Raw genomic sequence first — 21,689 nt, 5'->3', positions numbered from 1 at the left:
TAATTTAACAAAATAAAAGTAAATAAATAAAGTTCGGGTCGATCGACTCGCTCAATACAAACAAGGTGAAGTCACACAAAAGAAGTAGCCTCGACGACGCGATAACACAGCAACCGATAACACACGAGTAGGTACCTACAAATTACAATGCCAACTCAACGCCCGACCTACCTATAACCAGCGGAGCGCCATTTCATACTGTCTCCCTTTGCTTGCTCACACCCATGACAGTGTTGCTAATATAGTGATGAATAATTAAAAATGTATGTGCAATATTTTGTATAAATGTTTATTGTTTATTTACTTGAGAAAAAGTTTTCGGTTTTTACAATAAATATATATTTTTTTCAACTCAGTTTTCGCATTTTCAATTATTTTTGTATTATCCGGCCAATTTGAGAAGTTGATAAAGATTGAGTGACATATGTCAATCGTTCCAATCTGCTCATATGAAGTATACTGAACATTGGATAACACGAATTGAATTCTAAAAGTAATAAAATTTAAATATTTATAATAGATTTTTATAAATACAGCAAAGAATTTATATTATTTTGAGTAAATTGTTATACGTACATTCAATTTCTCATTTTTAACAATAAATATTAAACTTAATCAGTAGTTGCATGTACATACTGGAACAAAAAATTTTACTAATGCCAACCATTACAATAGGTTGGGTTATAAACAGTGTTGCTATTAAAAAAATTGAGTCGTCATTTTTACGCTTTCTGTAGGCAGTAGCATTGCCCGAATGGAAACGTAATGGACGTTCAGCACTTAGATTTTAGGCATCGCGAATTTTGTTTATATCCTCGATAATCGGCTTCAAAAACTTTTGGAATCACTTTTAAAAGCAATTTTATTATGCAAGGATGTAGTGCGTGCATTCAATATTATAAGAAATCGTGTGTTTAATGTATTTTTTTGTGTCTTTATACAGCACCATTCTGTAGTTGAGCAAATTGATTGAGTAGAAACCAAGCATAATTTTTTCCGTAGTTTTATTGTTTAAAAATCAAAATTTTGTTGTTATATTAAGTTTAAATGAACATTTGATTGTATAATAGTTGTTACTGTGTAAGTTTTACGTCGTTTTAAGTGTAATATATCGTTATTCCACTGGAAGATATAAAATGGTATATTGAGGTAAGTACTTACGACATTTTGCCGTTTGTGCAATATTTAATGCTTTTCTTGTTCTTGATAACATTGCTAATTATATTCCGGATAATTTACGCTGCAGTAGTTAACTTGCAATATTATCTAACATACACATTGTCCATATTGTCTGTATTATTGGTTTTTGTAAATACAATGTTTTTTAAGCCATATAAATTGTATACAGAAAAGAGTATTCGTGTTACGACATTCACATATACTTTTACTGTATTGTATTCGGATATAGTTCGTCCAAAACAATATTTACTACCAAAATTAATGCCTAACCATGACTTTCATGTCATGTGTTTACTTAAATATTACAATAATGTTTACTTGATAAATATTATAATAATCGTCTTGCAAATAGGGATGCTGACGACAGTGCGAAGTCAAGACGAAAAAGTAGGAAAGCAGACACTCTTCTCTGATGCTCAACGGCTGCGGAAGCAACCGGGACAATGCTCAGTTTAGACAGATTATAATGATGTCTACATCTACACTTCAATACATATTGTAATTTTTGTTGTCTACATCACCTGTTTGTGAGGTTCAGTCGTCTAGAAGTCAACCCTGTGACCTGCATGTTGCTGGTTCAAATCCAATGAGATACTTTCATAGTTTCCAGTTTATTTGGAGCCATGTCTTGACACTTGTTGATTGGTTACATTATATTTGTTTATTTACTACTATAAATATTAAAATACATATATATATTAAAACCGCCTGAAAATGTCTCTCATCTGAGTATTTTCTCTGTTCCTTCCTTGGCTGTTGACCATTAGAGTCCAGGGTCCACTTTCCAACATTTTCTTGTCTTATTTTATTACTAACTAGATGTTGCCCGGGGCTTCGCTCCCGTGGGAATTTTGAGATAAAAAATAGCAATCTTGGATAATGTACCTTTCTAAAGGTGAAATAATTTTTGAAATTGGTTCGTTAGTTTCGGATAATTCTAGTATAGATTTATAGAACCTAGGACCTTCAGATATCATATAGAGGGTGTGGCTAGATGAACGTAATTATATTAGTAAATGTATTAATAAATCATTCACTAAATTTCAGTCTCATAGAAGATGGCCCTCTGCGAAAGTCAATTGGACTCCGCCCTGCCTCAGCTGAAGAGGGAGGAGTCCCCGTCGAGTGAGAACAGCCAGGCCGAGTCGCCGGAGAAGAAGCCCAAGCTGGAGCACAATGGTGCCATTTACGGATTGGATAAAGGTAACTTCTTGAACTTCATCTATTAATTTTATGGTCTTTCTCTTAATGTTGCCACACACTTTGTAATATTTGAATTTATATGCGTAAGTTCACACTGGCAGTGTCGCAGATGCGTTGATATAGATTGTGTTACGTTGGTGTGAAGAGTGTGTGACAAATACGCAGTAGACCATTGAGGAGTTCCCTGTTCCTGGGTGTACCATGAGGTCATGCTTATCATAATAATGCATTGTCATCCAAACTAAATGTGTATACAAAATTTCATGCTGCTACCTGCTTTAAAATTGATTTGCAAGATTCCACCCGAATAGACCTATGTCTATTCTTATGAATATATGCATTTTCCTATGAATATATGCATATTCCTATGAATATATGCATATTCCTATGAATATATGCATATTCCCATGAATACATGCATATTCCTATGAATATATGCATATTCCTAAGAATATATGGCAATAGATACATAGTTACATTGCAAGTTAAATAAAAGCTTGTAAAAAAAAAACTAACGAAATTTGCTTGTAGTAAAAATACCATTTTTGTAAGTAAAGTTTGTTTTAAAATTGGTTCATTCACACTCTATCTACTCAACCATGTAGTTTGGATTATGGAGAAGTTCATAGGGTACTTTTATCCCGGAAAAAATATTGTTCTTGTTAACAGCTAGTAATCTATATAATTCTGTTCAGTGCCTGCTGGTATACCGCTGAGTGTGGATTACCGAGATCCGGTGTGTCACTTCGTGCCTCCGGCCGTCGAGTTCGCAGCCAGAAAGAGTCCAGCCATCAGTACTTGTGAGTTTCTCTCTCTTTCTCTTGTAACTGCATTTACCCTTTCACGAACCAAATATACAGGGTTACTAGTATCTAACGCATAACCTTCCAAAGGCGCATAAGGTGCATAGAGACTGACATCTTTTGTTCTACGACTTTTGTCTAAACGTAATAAATACAAAAATTTTCTTTTTTTTAAGTTTTAATGTCGTTTCTATAAAACGTTAACATGTTCAATTCCGCTACATAACGCTATGTCTCGTGTTGCTTGGCTATTACATAGAGTTAATGTTAACTCTAATTTTTTTAAATTTGCGATTCTACACATGTGTGTAGAATCGCAAATTAGATTTTTTTTATATGAAAAAAATAAACGAGGAATTCCGAAAAGTCGTAGAATAAAAGTTGCTTGTTTTGATGTACCCAAGTAGTCTTTAGGAGGTTTTGCGTTTGATATCATCCGTAACCATGCATGGAACCGATTGGGAAAATCACATATGGATACTATTTGGGAAAACAGACTTTTTGTGAAATTTGACCAATTGGGAGTGTAGACGGACACTTAGTACCTTAAGTTTTAAAAAAATCTATGTGTGTCTGTTTGTCTGCTCATAAAAATCAATTCAGACAGACTTTCGCATTTATAATTACATATGGACATATAATACGCGGAAATCACACAAGATTTAGCCCCTAACATCGGGACAAATTATACTAAATGAAAGCATGTGAATGATTTGTTTCAGCGGACACGAACACAAGTGACACTGGTACACCGGTGAAGAGGAAGCGTGGTAGGCCCAAGATTGACAAGACCAGTCCGGAGTACCTGGCCAATTTGGCTGCGAGGAAACAGGCCAAGGATATGGGTGAGTCTTGTTATAACCAGAGATGGATTTATACCAGTATCCATTGGGGTAGTTGACAAGGTCAGAGAATTGTAAAAAGCTTGTATAATCTAGATAAAATAGATATATTTAGTATCATTACGATAATTTATAGACTATAACAATGCAGGTGGGTCTAGATCTTCTTCATAGTCGTATTCCTCATGGCTGAGAGTCGTGGTCATTACGTGGAATGAAACACACATAACAACTTTCCTGGCATTATTAATGGAGTGGTTTGCCATTGCCTTCTCAATTTCACACGTGACCGTTCAATTTGGTGTTGCAATCGCGAAAAAATTTAGTTATCGATTTTTGGAGTTTTCTTCACTGTCTCGACTGTATGAGTTCGTATGTTATCAATGAAATCAAATAATTTATTCAGAAATTAGGCACCTTTTCACGTCATATTCTAAATTAAATGATATTTACCAAAGCTACAACTACTAGCATTTCGGAACGACCGCTGCTGAGAAGAAATGCCGAAAGAAACTCATTCAAACAGTGTTGGTCCCTATCATGCCAGAAGGGCTTACCGTTTTTTAAATTTAAATTTATGTATAATTTTTTATCAGTAACATAACAATGTAAGTACACAATAAAGTACATGGTCAAAAGGTATACTGAAATATATTATGATTGTGATCGAGTGCTGATGGAAGGATAAAATTTTAAAAATTCAAAAATTTCGCAGCGGCAGTGATGAACAACCGTACCACTCCCGGCGCGGGGGAGAAACGCAAACGCGGACGGCCCCGCGTCGATAAAACAAGTCCGGAATACCTCGAGCGTAAACGGTTGCGCGAACAGGGTAAGAATTCAATCAATCAATCAATCAATCAATCAGAAATTCTTTATTTCCCCACATACTTGACTGAATTACTTGTTGCAGTGTACTTTAGTATACAACTAATAATATATAAATGCGAAAGTTTATGAGGATGCATTTGTTTGTGTGTTTGTTACTCTTTCACGCAAAATCTACCGGACGGATGAAATTCGGTGCACAGATAGAATATAACCTGGAATAACGCATAGAGTACTTGTTATCCCGAAATTCGCCCGAGGGCGAAGCCCCGGGGCGTAGCTAGTTGTTAATATAAAACATAGGTAGTATAAAATGAAATGTATAAACACATTCACATAATGAAACATAATCAAATGTCACTTCAAATGATCAATTTTATTTGTAATAACATTTAGTATTTTTTGTTTCATCCATACTAATATTATAAATGCGAAGGTCTGTCTGTGTGTCTGTCTGTCTGTTTGTGTGTCTGTCTGCCTGTGTGTCTGTTTGTCTGTTGTCTGTCCGTCTGTTGCGCTTTCACGGCTAAACCGGTGGACCAATTTTGATGAAATTTGGTATGCATGTAATTAAAGTCCCCCGCTCAAGCGTAGGCTACTTTTTTATTGAGGGTATAATTGGGGGTGAAAGTTTGTGTTCCGCTTTCGCAGAATAACTCATGCGAGCGAAGCCGCGGACAAAAGCTAGTAGTACAAATAAATAAAACGTTCCCTTTCAGAAGCGTTAGAAAGGAAAGCCAAAAGGGAATATAAGCGCCGCGGCGCCGGTGGTGAGTATTACTACCATGTCATTCCATACGTTACAAAAGTTTTATAATAACGATTTTTTTCTTCCATGTGTGACTAACATTTTGTATATAATAACTCACAGTACACTGTTTGTTTGTTATCACGTAATGAGATAATATCACACAAATTCACATATTAACTAACTAAAAAAAATAGGCGTATTTTTTTTTTCGAAAATCATTTTTATTTTAAAAACTTTATCATATATGTACGAAATTTAATTATTGTATTAGAGAATTAATTAATATAGTTATACATATTTATTTTGAACTCGATTATGTATACGTGAAATATTTATGAAATTAAGTAGGTAATTTAATTTATGCGATTCCAAATGTATTGTGGAAGTTGATTTAATCAAAATTATTTTGTAATAAGTCTCCAATATCACCAAAGATGGTGGGTAGAGACTATATATGGTCTCAAAAATTATAATTTTGTTCGTATATAGTATTATTATAATTATAGCAAAATTTCTATGTTAATTTTTGACATCAATTTGACATTTTACAACAAACAAATTTGACGTCGTGACAATTCCGAAAATATGATTCCAAAATTATATTTCAATTGTTGGATTTATTTTAATATCGTTTTTTGACAACTACTTTTTGTGATCATTCCAAAATTATAATTTGAAAATTACATTTGAAATGTTAGCGATATTTTAATATCAGTTTTTGACAAATATTTTTGGTGATAATTTCGAAAATATAATTTCAAAATTAGATTATAACAATGTTAGGTACCTATCTGTTTTTATTCCTTTTTTTTTTGACAACGATTTTTGGTGACAACTCGCAAAATATAATTTCAAAATTACATTTCCGATAGCGAAACCGCACGGCGGCGTTGGCTTAAAAGTGTCATCGCGCATAAAAAAGTTAAACGCCAACCGTCAAGCAGTAAAAAACAAATCGACGCTTAGGAAATTACCGTCAAAAATGGCCGTAAGGAAAGCCGGCGACAAAAAAGAATTCGTGATTAGAAGAAACGCGAAATTCATAAAGAGGAAAGGTAATGGGATGTGTGATTTGCATGACTGTAGTTAGATATATAATTTTTGAACGGTCTCAAGGGCGATGGATTATAATTATAATACCAAAAACGACAGATTTTAATAATAAAAAAAAGGCCTGTATCATTTTGCGCTAGCGTTTGTTTTTTCCTCCTAAAGACTACTTGGGTACATCAAAACAAGCAACTTTTATTCTAAGACTTTTCGTGATTAGTAATTTTTTTTTTCATATAAAAATAAATACAATCTACTTTGCGATTCTACACATGTTAACTCTATGTAATAGCCGAGCGACACGAGACTGTACAGTAGCGTTATGTAGCGGAATCGAACATAGAGTTAACGTTTTATAGAAACGACATTAAAACTTTAAAAAAATATATTTTTTATTTATTTATTACGTTTAGACAAAAGTCGTAGAACAAAAGATGTTAGTCTCTATGTACCTTATGCGCCTTTGGAAGGTTATGCGTTAGACACCAGTAACGCTGTATATTCTTTATTAAAAAAATATATGCATTTTATTTAATTATCCATCGTTCTTATATTGAATGGTACATGAATGATGAAATAGACATTAAACAAATAGGTATAATATTTTGGCAAAAATATCGGGTTTTATCTTATAGTACCTACCTACTAAATTATTTTCAAGCATGAACAATACAGAACACTAAGGCTTTTTTGAGTGATTTGATTTTTTTTTATTGAAATACAAATCTTATTTTAGGTAGTATAGATTCTGTAGAGACATGTGAATGTGATTTTAAATGCTATTAGAATAGAACAGAATAGAAATAAGTTTATTCAAAAAACTACAGACACACACACATAATGAACAAAAAATAAAATTAAGATAAAAAAAAAGCAAAACGTGGGTAAGTACAAAAAGTGATTATGGGTGTGTGTGCCGCAGCAATCTAAACAGGCCACAACTCTGTGGTGATATTACTCTAGGAGCAATGCAATGATTTTCAGTTGGAGCCTTTACTACTAAGTAGGTGCTGGTGCGATGGCTATTAAAGTTATTGTAATATTTAGGTATATATATATATGTATTTATTTCGGATTTTTTAATGAAAATATAATGTAAAATCAATATGAAATTAAACGTCTGTAATTATATATTATAAGGTTATAAGTATGTAGTTTTTAAATTAAAAATGACGTGTTTTAACTAAATAACCTAAAATCACGGTCATAGATTTTGTCACAACATATTTTTAAAATAACTATACCATATTTTATTGATATATTCACGTATTAATAATAATATAATATTATAAATAAATAAATATATATATATTGGGACAGTCACACAGATTAAGATAGCCCCAAAGTAAGTTCGAGACTTGTATTATGGGATGATAACTCAACGATACTATATTTTATAACAAATACATATATAGATAAACATCCAAGACCCGTGCCAATCAGAAAAAGATCATTTCCAATCATGACCCGAGACAGGGGATCGAACTCGGGACCTCTCGGTTCAGTGGCAAGAACTTTACCACTGCGCCACTGATGTCGTCGTCATATGTATGTATATGTGATAATTATGAATAATAATATTTTTATATTAATATTTTAATGGAATTTGATTATATGAATATATATGTCATTATTCCATTTGCAATACAAGCATAAGGTGGCTTAAGTTATACGTAACTGTGCCATAATTTTAAGACTCAACTCTTAGTTCGCAAATTATATACATCACTTATTGACGTAAAAAAATTACTTAAACTAAGTCTACTGCCGGCTTCCAAAGCGCAGGTGAAGAAGAAGCGGCGCAACAAACTTCACCGCAGCCTTTTCTCCAAGGACGTCAATTAACAAATATATGTCTTATACATATATTAAAAATAAGGAGGACGAATTTACATCATTATTAAAAATGTCAAAACTGAATGAATAAAAAAAAAAAGTTGTATTTCCAATAAAATTATTGAAAATTGTCACAAAAAAAATTATATATAAATAAAAAGCTAAATGTACGAAACGTAAATAATAATGTCATAAATATATGAATATATTAATGGCAGATATATGAATATTATTTTATTTATATTTCTATATATACTAGTTTTGTATTTTATTCTTTTAGTTGTAGTTTAATGTAAAAAACTATATTATAATGGGAAATAAAGGTTTTGTAAAAAAATATTTGAAACTTAAAAAAATCTAGTTAAATATTTCCGCATGGTAGTATAAATAGTAGTGATAGACGCTTACATTCATCATATTTAAGTAAGTTTTTAGAATGTAATTAGATATGTATTTGTTAAAACCTAACTGCGTCCCGGGGCTTCGCACCCTTGGAAATTTTGGAATAAAAAGTACCCTATGTGTTGTTCCAGGTTATATTCTAACCGTGTATCGAATTTCGTAACAATCGGTCCAGTAGATTTTGCGTGAAAGAGTGACAAAAATACATACATCCTCACAAACTTTCGCGTTTATAATATTAGTAGGATTGCCATCATATTCAGTAGGTATGTCGCATTGGTATGACTGTGAATGAAAACATTATTTTGCCAGGCATTTTCTGTCAATTGAGAGTGTTCCCGGTTGTTTCGTCAGCCGTAATGTCATAAGCCGTGTCCGCAGCGCCACGTTTTCACGTTAGCTGACACAAAAACATGTTTTAAGAGAGAAAGAAAATATTTATTTACAAAAAAAAAGAATGCAAATATATAAATTGGGATGTTGAAATGAATTAAACCTACATGTTTTGCCGAATATATGTATGCAAATGTAAATAAATAAAGAGGAGCATGCTATCCACTACTAATAATAATAATATACCAGCTCTAATTTCTATTTGAGTCTATTTTTTTTGTTTGCTAACCGCGTGGCCTAACAGTTATGTTAGAAAAAAACATAAACATGTTTTCCGAACCGAATGGATAACATCCCCCGCGTTCGCCGGCGGGGAGGGGGAAGCGACTCATTCTGTGTTAGCGCTCACTGAAGAAAGACGTAGGCAGCACAGCGCAATATGCAGTACACAAACCTAACAACGAATGGCGCATGTTTTGTTAGAAAATTGGCGCTGCGGACCCGGCTTTAGAAGGTGTACCACGAAACATGCAAACGCGTATCACGTTGCTAACGTCCACATGCCGTCTCCTATTCCCATAACGATATGGGACGTTCTACGTGTTTTATGTTTCGTGGTAGCCCCCCAGAGTCCAGTGTTCGGCATCTTCTCTCATGTAATACTGAGTTAAATTGTCGAGTACGGAGTGACAAAACATAGCGACAAAATGTCGGCAATATTTTGCCTACTTGCTCAGTCGATGGTTCTGAACAACTTTAGTACGGGAGTAACTTTGAAATCGCGAAAAAATATCTGCTGTTCTATACAAAGTGAAATACCTAAGTTGTGGAAAATGTATAATGTTGCTTCCATACGAAAACTTGTTCAGTACCATCGACTGAGCACGTAGATAAAATAATGCAAAAGTATAAGAAATCACCCTGTATTTGTGGTGATAAATAAAATCCACACTTAATATTACAAATGCGAACGTCTGTCAAGTTTTTAGAACTAGAACAGATTTCAATGAAATTTTCTGTTCACATAGTTTGAATTTAAATATAGGATACATTTTTTTGCAAATCTCTACCCCCAGAGACCACAAATGGGGGGGGGGTGTAAGTAAGTTTGTATGAAAAACACACCGAATACTCTTCTATGCTGGGAGAGAAATAAAAATATAGAATTTAGCCGCAACTCCCGCGCATATTATAATACTGAAGGAACTAAGGAAATCTACGCGGGCGAAGCCGCGGGCATAAGCTAGTTTAGTGATAAACGGCAGATTCTTTAACCTTGTAAGTATTTAATCTCAATTCCACCAGAGTGCCTTCTGGTTTAGCAATCCCCGGCTCTTTCCACCCCGCAAGGCATAAAGACGTGTGTCTATAATCTATTTGTTATTTCAGATTCTGCCGCCTCGTCGTCAGCCGGCGACACGCCGCGCGTTAAACGTAAATACACTAAAAGGAATCCAGGAACTAAGAAGAGTGATTCTGTGAGTATATTGTTTTAAACTAGCTTTTGTGCCCGCGGCTTCGCCCGCTTTGGTGTTGAGGTTTTCCCGGATGAAAGGTACCATGTTTCCGTCTCCGTACTTCAAACTACATGTGTGCAAAATTTCAAGAAGATCGGTTGAGTAAACAGAGCGTGAAGAGGTCGTGAAGAGGTAACAAACAAACTTACTTTCGCATTTATAATATTTGTTAGGATAGTCTCAGATGTCGTCTCTGCATGTTCTCGGTTACGTTCGGGGTTCTGAAGCCGCGAATCCCGAGGTGAGCGTAAAAAAAAAAATTTTTCCCTTTAAATTTTGACGATTCGGCTGTGTGATTTTACAATCTGCCTCCTGCCTGATGTCAACACTCCTTGGGAATGTAATTATTGCCTATCAGCTGCAAAGGCTGTTTCGTTGTCTGTATGTAATCAAATCTTGCATAGATTTCTTCTACTTCCAATTTACATACAGAGTTGAAATTTCCATGTATCAGTTTCCATGACAATGCGTTATTATGATAAGCATGACCTGATGGTGCACAGGATCGGCTCCCAACTAGGGAACTCAACGGTTTGTTTACAGCAAGGACATGGGTTTTTTGTCACGCGTTAAATGCCACAAGATCTCACTGATAATAATGAAAGCTTGTGACAAAAATGACGTTATGTTCTTACATAACGTCATTTTTGTACTTGTTAATATTATATTCCTTGTTTAGACTCCGTCGGGTGAACGGGTGAAGGGGAAACGTGGAAGGCCAAGGAAAGACGTCCAGCTTAGCAACAACCGTCCGGAACAAGCCAGTGAGTGTCCACGTCATCATCATATCGAGCGTGTGATCGCTAACACCGGTGTCAGACTTTATTCAAGTCGCCTGAAGGCATCTGAAATGACTGCCTACCGCCATCTAGCGGCAGGTAGTCGTATATACACTAGGGAACTAAACTGTCCACCAGTGTGCAGGTTTCCTCACGATGTTTCCCTTCGCCGGAAGCAAGTGGTCGATGAGGAAAACTACTATACATGTGTCAGATTGGTATACAAACTCGTGTGGCACGAGTAGGATGCGGACCTGAGACCTTTCGATCCACAGGCGGCCGTTTTAACCATTACACCACCACCGCTTCAAAGCGAAAAGAAAGTATCAGCTATCTCTTTCTCCCTCTCACCTTCGTGTGTTGTTCGGGGCTGCGACGGCCGAATAGCATATCATTATCTGCTGTATTTATTTATTAAATATTTCACGCAAAATGTACAAGACAAATTGTTTTGAAATCCGGTACACGGGTAGAATATAACCTGGAATAACATATAGGGTACTTTTTATCCCGAAATTCCCATAGGAGCGAAGCCCCGCGACGCAGCTAGTGGGTAATAAATCTACTGAGCCATGACCTTTTTGAGTTGCTACAGCACACAAATTCATTGATGATATTATATACAGGGTCACTGGTATCTAACGCATAACCTTCCAAAGGCGCATAAGGTACATAGAGACTAACATCTTTTGTTCCACGACTTTTGTCTAAACGTAATAAATACAAAAAAAAAACATTTTTTAGTTTTAATGTCGTTTCTATAAAACGTTAATTCTATGTTCGATTCCGCTACATAACGCTACTGCACTTTCTCGTGTCGCTCGGCTATTACATAGAGTTAACTTGTGTAGAATCGTAAATTATATTGTATTTTTTTATATGAAAAAAAGAAAAACTACGAATCACGAAAAGTCGTAGAATAAAAGTTGCTTGTTTCGATGTACCCAAAGTAGTCTTTAGGAGGTTTTGCGTTTGATACCAGCAACCCTGTATATATTTATTATTGATTTTTTAAAATTATTTCTTTGTATGTGTGTGTGTTCGTAGCATCAAATAATCTATCACTATGCTGTAAAAAAGCTACAAACTACTTTTCAAATTGTGTTATTGTTGTAGAAATACGTGTGAGAAATAACCTCATGCCGATAAACACGGAGCCGATCGCGGTGGACAGCGACGACGAGCCGGATCTTGGTGAGTGACGTCATCACACGAGAAAACACATATATATGTATATACAGGGTTACTGGAATCTAACGCAAAACCTCCTAAAGACTACTTGGGTACATCAAAACAAGCAACTTTTATTCTACGACTTTTCGTGAGTCGTAGTTTTTTTTTTCATATAAAAAGAATACAATCTAATTTGAGATTCTACACATGTTAACTGTATGTAATAGCCGAGCGAATACACGAGACAGTGCAGTAGCGTTATGTAGCGGAATCGAACAATGAGTTAACGTTTTATAGAAACGACATTATGGTACTAGCTACTGATATTTATCGCATAACCTTCAAAACATAGAGTATTGTACAGAGACTAACATCTGACTTTTGTCTAAACGTGATAAATACAAAAAATATATTTTTTTAGTATAAAATCGATCTAATCTTCCTTGTCTTAAACAAAGATCTATAACATATATATTTGGTTACCTCCGTGGCCTAATGGTCATCAAGCCGGACTGCTGCACTGGAGGTCCCGGGTTCGATCCCCGGTCAGGTCCAGGTCATGGAAAATGATCTTTTCAGAATCAGACCTGGGTCTTGGATGTTTATATATGTATTTGTTATAAAATTTAGTATCGTCGAGTTAGTATCCCATAACACAAGTCTCGAACTTACTTTGGGGCTAGCTCAATCTGTGTGATTTGTCCCTACATATTAATATTTGTTTATCTGTATCTGTATCTATATCTATATATTTATACATCTATCAATGTTTTGTTTCAGGATCCCCGAGCCAGGCGTCTGATTCACTAAGTCTCGACGAGAATTTGCGTGCGTTGAGACACATACACGAGAAATACGCAAACATCGACAAAGTGAGTATGTGTACCAGTCACAGGTATTTTGTGTACAGGTCTACCACTTTTATAAGTTACACCGATGTACACACTAATTTTTGTACGACGCGAAAATATTTTAGCTAATCAGAGCGCGCCATGTTTGTTTACCCGCGAACAGAGCTGTGACGCGCACGCGCCATGTCTGAGTACGCACGAATCATTGATTTTTTTTGGATTTTAAGACTTATGTCCTAGTAATATGGTCGTTATTTTATTGAGTTTGTATTCGGTTTGATTCGGCGGTAGGACGCGCAATTCTGCGCCCTCGAATATTGCCGATGTAACTTATAAACGTGGTAGTACTGTACACGATTTAGAGACGTTTATTGTATGAAAAACGTAGCCCTTTTGCATGTCGCATTGAAATCAGTCAACATCGCAATAGGCCAATTGTCCACCTTTCACAAAATCTCAAATATCTCTGATACTAGATTCTGCCCAGTGGTACCCTTCTGCTTGGAACGCCACGTATTGTCTATGGTGAAATACTAAGAGTAAACAATATTTGTCTATTTAAATGGATTTGTTGTACATGTTTTTTAACAACTTATGTTTGAAAATAATAATGAGATGAAAAATTTCTGGAATCGAGCGGGAATAGAACCCGCGCCCCTGTCTATCCGGGACAGCGCTCTTACCACCTGAGCTATCGAGACCATGCCACTTCGGCCGAATCAATTCATCCCTTCACGTCTCACGCCGACGTACAGTATTTTCATTAGAGATTAGTACTTTTAACTAATAATTATGTTATATATACTATAATTATGTTTTTTGAAAATACTCAAGCATCTATTTAAATGGATTTGTTATACATTGTAACACATGCTTTTTAACTTATTTTTGAAAATAATAATGAGATGAAAAATATTGTCTATGGTCAACAGGACGACCTTTACCAAACTCATTTATTGGCCGGATTCAAGAAACCGCCCAACGACCAGCAGAGATTCAGGGATGACGACGAGGTCCTCTCCGTCAGGAGTTCCGAAGGTAATGGACAGAATATAAATAAATAATAAATAAATATATTAGGATAAATCACACAGATTGAGCCAGCCCCAAAGTAAGTTCGAGCCTTGTGTTATGGCATACTAACTCTACGATACTATATTTTATAACAAATACATATATAGATAAGCATTCAAGACCCGGGCCAATCAGTAAAATATCATTTTCCATCATGACCCGATCGGGGATAGAACCCGGAACCTCTCGGTTCAGTGGCAAGAACTTTACCACTGCGCCACTGAGCTCGTCAAATACATACATAACATATAAATTACATTATACTAGATTTTGTTTGCGTAAATTTTCCCACAGATAAAGTTATTTTTCCGGGATGAAAGGTACCCTATGTCCTTCTCCACACTTCAAACTATATGTATACAAAATTTCAACAAGATTGGTTGAGTAGATAGAGCGCGAAGAGGTAACAAACAAAGAGACTTACTTTCGCATTTGTAGTAGTAGTTAGAATATTATTCAGGATGACATTTTAATCACTAGTAGCTTGTTTGGAACTTTGGTAAATATAATTTCATTTAGAATATGACGTGAAAAAGTGCCTGTGAAGGCCTAATTTCTGAATAAATGATTTGATTTTGATTTCACCTACGACTATATGCCTCCATGATACTTGATAGAAATAGATTTATTCATAGCATACAAATATACATTACCGACCTGATGGTGCCGCCCAGGATCGACTCCCGACGAGGGAACCCCTCAACGGTTTACTTCATTTTTTTCTTATCACGTGTTAAATGCAACATCTCCCTGACAACAATATAAGTTTGCGTTGAAAATATATTTCTCTTACGGGTATGACGTAATGCAAGACATCTCTTAAATCAATAGAAGCTCGTGTTAAAAATTCATTTCTCTTTCAGGTAATGCGTCAGTGAAAGAAGCCGATACGAGAGTTGAGAAACTCGAGGACAGCTCCAATTCTGATTCTGACAGCAGCAGTTCTGGCTCTGGTGAGTTTGCTCTCTCTCTCTCTCTTGCTCTCATCTTTCCCTTTCTCCCTCCTCTCTCTTTCTGTCTCTTTAATAATATAATAATATGTATGGACAAGTCACACAGATTGAGCTAGCCCCAAAGTAAGTTCGAGACTTGTGTTATGGGATACTAACTCAACGATATTATATTTTATAACAAATACACATATATATATATAAACATCCAAGACCCGGGACAATCAGTAAAAGATAATTTTCCATCATGACCCGACCGGGGATCGAACCCGTGACCTCTCGGTTCAGAGGCAAGAACCTTACCACTGCGCCACCGAGGTCGTCTTTATTCTCTATCTCTTTCTTTCTCTTTCAATCTCAAATTCAAATTCAAATTAATTTATTTCGTGTACATAGGTAGTACAGATGGTATACAAGAGCGGATGGTATACAATATAATATTTCACGTTTGACCGTGGGGTGATAGGTTTATTTGACAAACGTACCAGATACATTTTGCCGTCGGCGAAGCTGCGGTATACAGCTAGTTCAATAGAAGTTTGTATGATTTTTGTTAAGATTTTTATTTCAATGTTTAAAAAAAAATTCTTAGCGAAAAATTTATAATTAAAAAAAATATGACGGCGATTAAGTAATGCCATAATAATGTCTAAACCGTCTTATAAAATTACTCTATCTGTTTAAAAAACCCGCATTAAAATCAGTTGCGTAGTTTCAAAGATCTAAGCATAGAGACGGACAGCGGGAAGCGAATTTGTCTTATACTATGTTAGTGATTAACATATTCCCCCGCCCTCTCCCCTTTGAAGGGTCGTCGAGTTCGGGCTCGAGTTCGTCGTCGAGCTCCGGCAGCTCGAGCTCGTCGGACAGCTCCGACTCGGAGTCGGACAGCGAGAGAAGCAAGACTGAAGCCGCGCCGCTCAACGCCAGGTATGTGTTAGTTATTTCGCGGTGCGCTAGATGGCGCTGTTATATTGTCGGTAAAACAGATCACACAGATTGAGCTCGCCCCAAAGTAAGTTCGAGACTTGTGTTATGGGATACTAATTCGACGATGCTATATTTTATAACAAATACATATATAGATAAACATCCAAGACCCGGGCCAATCAGAAAAAGATCATTTTCCATCATGACCCGAGACCGGGGATCGAACCCGGGACCTCTCGGTTCAGTGGCAAGCACTTTACCACTGCGCCACCGAGTTCGTCACAGTTATACAGTACTCTCCCAGTTAAGACTCAATGGGATCCTGGCTTCATTATTCTAACATAATTTCCGTTTCCAGCCCGCCGCCCATAAATAATGCATCACACGAAGACGAAAGGTATATTAATATTATACTATAATTAATTAGCTTTTATTTAGTTTCACCTGTCCTTATGTTTGTCTGTCTGTAATCAAATGTTGCAAGTTAAACTTCACCTGCCTCCACTTATCCTACAGGGCTGTAATTTCCCACGTCGCTTCAGTTTACGAAGCAGTGAATTTGGGTGAATTTTACGAGCGTTTGAACGCGGCGTGTGGCGTTTCATTAGTGTGTGACATTTTTTTTTAAATAATGAATAATTTTCTTTAAATTAAACATTTATAAAATTAACATTGTACCAGTACTTTGCTCATTTATAAAATAGGATAATTAAATTGATCACTGTGTATGATACGATTTAATAAACGCTAATGACAGCCCGCGGCGGCGTTCAAAACGCTCGTGAAATTCACCCAATGGTAAACAATGACCCATTCTGGGTGTTCAGAATCGGCTCCCGACGAGTCAACTCCTAAACGGACATGGTTTTTGTAACGCGTTGAATGCAACAAGCGTCTCCCTGGCGACAACAAAAGCTTGTCTCACATATGATACGATATTTGTAACAAAAAAATATATTGACTAAAACGAAATGATTTCCCCTAAAGGTCGTACGGAGAATGGTCGTACAGCGGTAACCAATCCGATTCAGATTCTGATCACGAGAGGACCACGGACATACCACCGCCACAGGTATGTAGATGTTTTCTCTCTCTCTCTCTCTCTCTCTCTCGCTCTCATAAAGAACCCGAGCACGAAAAATTTTTGATAAGTGATATTTTATTCTTTACTATCTTTTCGCCGTTTCGTGAGTCCGCTAATAACTTATTATTGCGATGAAACCTTTGGCAGATTTTAAGTTTGACTATCAGCTATGCGGCTGTGAAAACAGCATCAAATTCCATGCAGTAGTTTGTGAACAGACAGATGAATGAATGAATGAACGAACGAACGAGCGAACGAGTGAATTAATGAATGAGTGAATGAATTGACGAATGAATGAATTTATTTAATTAAATAACTTGGAAACTCATGATTTGTTAGCATAGCTAACAATACTAGAGGTTGCGTGGGGGCGCGTGGTAGTCGTGCGGCTGTAGTTTCTGTCACAATGTTCGTTGTCGAGTTGGAATTTTCTGGTGAAAACCGGTGGTTACCGGAAAGTAGAAATGTATATATCCTGAAACACAGGGTGATTTTCACCCTAGCTCAGGCAACATTTATTTTTATACTTTTTTGTTATACATGCACTATATAACATAACTAGTAAGATACTTGAATAAAGAATAAAGAACAGAGTTTATATATATATATATATATATATATATATATATATATATATATATATATATATATATATATATATATTTATTTATTAAACAGGACGACATCAGCGAGTCGGACAATGAGTCGCCGGACAAGCGTTTCCAGTGTCGACTCTGTCGCAAGTGGTACTCCACGAGGGTCACGCTCAAGTATGTGCTTTTTGAAAAGTACAGTCAACAGCACATCAACATACCCGAACTCATTGCAAACTCGCCACTATTGCCGCGCTATTGAGGCTCAAGCAGGATAACTTTATGTGCTGTTAACTGTAGAAAAAGTTATATATAAATGTGTATTTAAAAAAATGGTAAGCCCTTCTGGCATGAGTGTTGCATACACTGTTTGAATGAGTTTCTTTCGGAATTTCTTCTTCTTCTTTGTAGCTTGTGAGAAATAACAAAATTTAATATGAAAATTGACGTGGGAAAGTGCCTGTGAAGGTCAAATTTCTAATTTCTTTTCTCCCACAGAATACATCAGCGTTCGCATCAGAATAGAGGCAGCGGTAACTCACGGTCGCGGGCGAGGTCTTCAGATCGCTACGAGTGTGATTGTTGCAACGAAACATTCAGTCGCAGGGAGAAACTATGGGACCACAAGTGAGTAACCAATCAGATTTGTTCAAAGACATATTTTTAATAGCCGTTTACCCGCGGCTTTGCCCTCTTAAATGCTCCCGGGAATAGTTCTTTCTTCGGTACACCTTAGTGGAAATAAAATCGCCTCAGCGCATCTAAAATACGCACAGCGCCATCTAGTGTTTTAATTGCAAAGTTTGCATTTAGCGCCACCTATAATAGACTACAGGTTTTTCGCAAATCCCACGGGAATAATAGCTCTTTCCGGGATGAAAGTTACCCTATGTCCTTCTCCATACTCTTAATTATATACATGCGAAATTTCAAGAAGATCGTTTGGGTAGATAACGTGTGAAGAGGTAACAAACAAATTTAGCTGTTCAGTTGTTTTAACTAACATTTTGCGTGAAAAAAACCATCGACTATTGAGTTCCAATCGAGTAAAGATTCGTCTAACTTGTGGTTTAAACAATAAACAAGTATTGACAGTACTCTACCTTTTTCATCATATATCAACTTCACAACCTAAATGTATGGGTAAAGTGTCGTTCACTAAGTTCATCATACAATTTTTATGCCGCATATAAATCGTACAAATATTATAAATGCAAAAAAGTTTGTGAGCATGTGTGTATGTATGTTTGTTAGTCTTTCACGCAATCGATTGTTATGAAATTTGGTACGCGGGTAGAACACAACCTGGAATAACACATAGGGTACTTTTTATCCCGAAATTTCAACGGGAGCGAAGTCCCGGAGCGCAGCAAGTAATACATATATACATACTCGTGGCTCGTCCCGGCATCGCTAACATATTTACTATAATGAAAATATAACCTATGTAACTCATAAATATTCCGTCTGATTCTGTGTCAAATTTCATCAAAATGGTATTTTTTATCATTTAATATTATTATTTTTAAACAAAGTCCTAGAACCAACACTTAATTGAAGTTGCATCTTTGTTTGTGTCAGGGCAAAAGAGCACCGCGGCTCAATGACAGTCCGATGTGAAGTTTGCCGCAAGTGCTTCGAGGACGACGCCGAGTTGGCGGCGCACGACCGCTCACACACGGCTGACGAGAGAGCGGGTAAGGGTATAATTCATTCGTTCATTGTTTTTTTCATTCATTCATGGTTTCATTCATTCTTCATTTACTCCTTCGTTCGTTCATTTATTAATTTACTCATTCGATCGTTTTTTTATAAAACAATCAATCACTCATTCATTCAGTATGTAGCGTGACGTCATAATACTATTAAACTTTAAACTTGCTCAGACATTAAGTACGACACCCCCTAAGTACTAAGGCGGACTTAGAATTCCTCCGCCCGGGCCTAATTCTAAATGGGGCGGGAACCACACGAGACAATATGATGTTGATCTTGATCTCTCCCTCAGGCCGCTGCTCAGAGTGCGGCGCAACATTCAGCCGCTTCGACCAGCTGCGGCGTCACCGCGCATGCGCACACCCGCTGTCCGCCAGCAGCGGGAAACTGCCGCACGCGTGCTCACAATGCGGCAAGAGGTTCTCACACGCCCACAGCCTCTCCAGACATCTGCAGAACCACGCTAGACAGCTGTACAGATGTGTCGTCTGCAAGGTGAGAATTTACTAAGGCCTTTGATACGTTTCACCATAGTTTTTTTTTTCGGGTAACTTCAATTTTTTGTGGTATTCTGAAATGATGCAAAGAATTTATACTTCAATATTATAAATAAAGAATAATTGGTCTTTGTCAACGTTTTTCAATTTTAATTTTGTAATTTTTGTGTTGGGGTTACTCAGGGCACTATTCTCGGACCTATATTATTTTTTATTATGCTAATACATAAAATAATTGATCTAGTATATTTGTCGAGGTAAACGAAATCAAAAGAATGTATGTTATTTATTTCTCGTCAGAATTATTGTTTGTTAAATTTTTTTTCTCTTTCTCAGGCATCATTTGCGCGCGCAGACCAGTTGGCTCAGCACCTCAATAGCCATCTCGCAAACTACAAGAGACTTCAGCCTTAAAAATATATATAAAAAGATATAAGAAAAAGATAAGAAAAGTTAAGATACGGGACCGAAACGGGAGAGTGCAAGGATGAAATTTTGACTATGGAAACAATGATTATTATTATTATTATATTATATTAATATAGAGTTTTATTTATAAGTGTTTTTTATTTAAAGCTCCTTTTCGATGTTTTTAAATCAGCCTATTTTGTATTGAACTATTGCATAAAATATAGATATAGCCGGAAATATTATTATTGACAAACTTTCGTATTTAGGATTCAAATTCAATTTAATTCAAATTAATTTATTCAAAAAACAAACACAAAACATATAAAAAATTAAACTAGGTAAAAAGAAATAAACAAAACTTTACATTGTGCTCGCAATTTGAAAAGGACCCAGCTCAGCATATGTTGTTTACCCCGCGCGAGGTAAGCAGCGCTGGTCTTCCGCTGGGAGCCACGAGTAAAAACGCACGGCCAGTTGCAATCTTATAAACCATAATACGCATAACGAATACTAAATCATCCTATATTTGCTTCTATCAAAATAAATTAATTCTAATAATATTGTGACGAAGCGGTGGTGGTGTAATGGTTAAGACCGCCTGTGACTGAAGACAGCCTGTGGGTCGAAAGGTTCGAATCCTACTCGTGCCATATGAGTTTGTATTCAATTCTGACTCATATAGTAGTTTTCATCGACCACCACTTGCTTCCGGTGAAGGAAAACATCGTGAGGAAACCTGCACTTGTGTGTGAAATGGAGAAGGCAAACCATTAATAATGCCAAGAAAGTTGTTGTTTGTGTTTCATTCCACGTAATGACCACGACCCTCAGCCATGAGGAATACGACTATGAAGAAGAATAATATTGTGCGGTAGACGTAAAATCGT

General features: G+C 36.2%; 1 protein-coding gene across 3 annotated transcripts; it reads left to right on the top strand.

Moving 5' to 3' along the window:
• Positions 1–736: 736 nt before the first annotated feature.
• Positions 737–20,950, top strand: LOC128682166 (zinc finger protein 2-like). Of its 3 annotated transcripts, XM_053766738.2 has the most exons (21): positions 737–1,149; positions 2,227–2,382; positions 3,078–3,182; positions 3,908–4,030; positions 4,743–4,859; positions 5,575–5,625; positions 6,479–6,661; positions 10,617–10,705; positions 11,424–11,508; positions 12,640–12,717; positions 13,477–13,568; positions 14,480–14,585; positions 15,485–15,574; positions 16,381–16,501; positions 16,860–16,898; positions 17,489–17,573; positions 18,264–18,355; positions 18,677–18,805; positions 19,760–19,875; positions 20,187–20,389; positions 20,728–20,950. In XM_053766738.2, exons 2-21 carry the CDS (start codon positions 2,238–2,240, stop codon positions 20,803–20,805), a joined length of 2,127 nt encoding a protein of 708 aa, XP_053622713.1. In that variant the 5' UTR covers positions 737–1,149; positions 2,227–2,237; the 3' UTR covers positions 20,806–20,950. The 3 variants fall into 3 exon arrangements, with proteins under 3 accessions (XP_053622713.1, XP_053622714.1, XP_053622715.1); XM_053766739.2 differs by lacking the exon at positions 6,479–6,661; XM_053766740.2 differs by lacking the exons at positions 5,575–5,625; positions 6,479–6,661.
• The last annotated feature ends 739 nt before the right edge of the window (positions 20,951–21,689 follow it).

Source organism: Plodia interpunctella, chromosome 29, assembly GCF_027563975.2.
Source record: "Plodia interpunctella isolate USDA-ARS_2022_Savannah chromosome 29, ilPloInte3.2, whole genome shotgun sequence".
In the NCBI taxonomy this organism is placed as follows: domain Eukaryota; kingdom Metazoa; phylum Arthropoda; class Insecta; order Lepidoptera; family Pyralidae; genus Plodia; species Plodia interpunctella.
The sequence above is the reverse complement of the archived record's forward strand: the minus strand, read 5'-3'. Positions and strand labels throughout refer to the sequence as shown.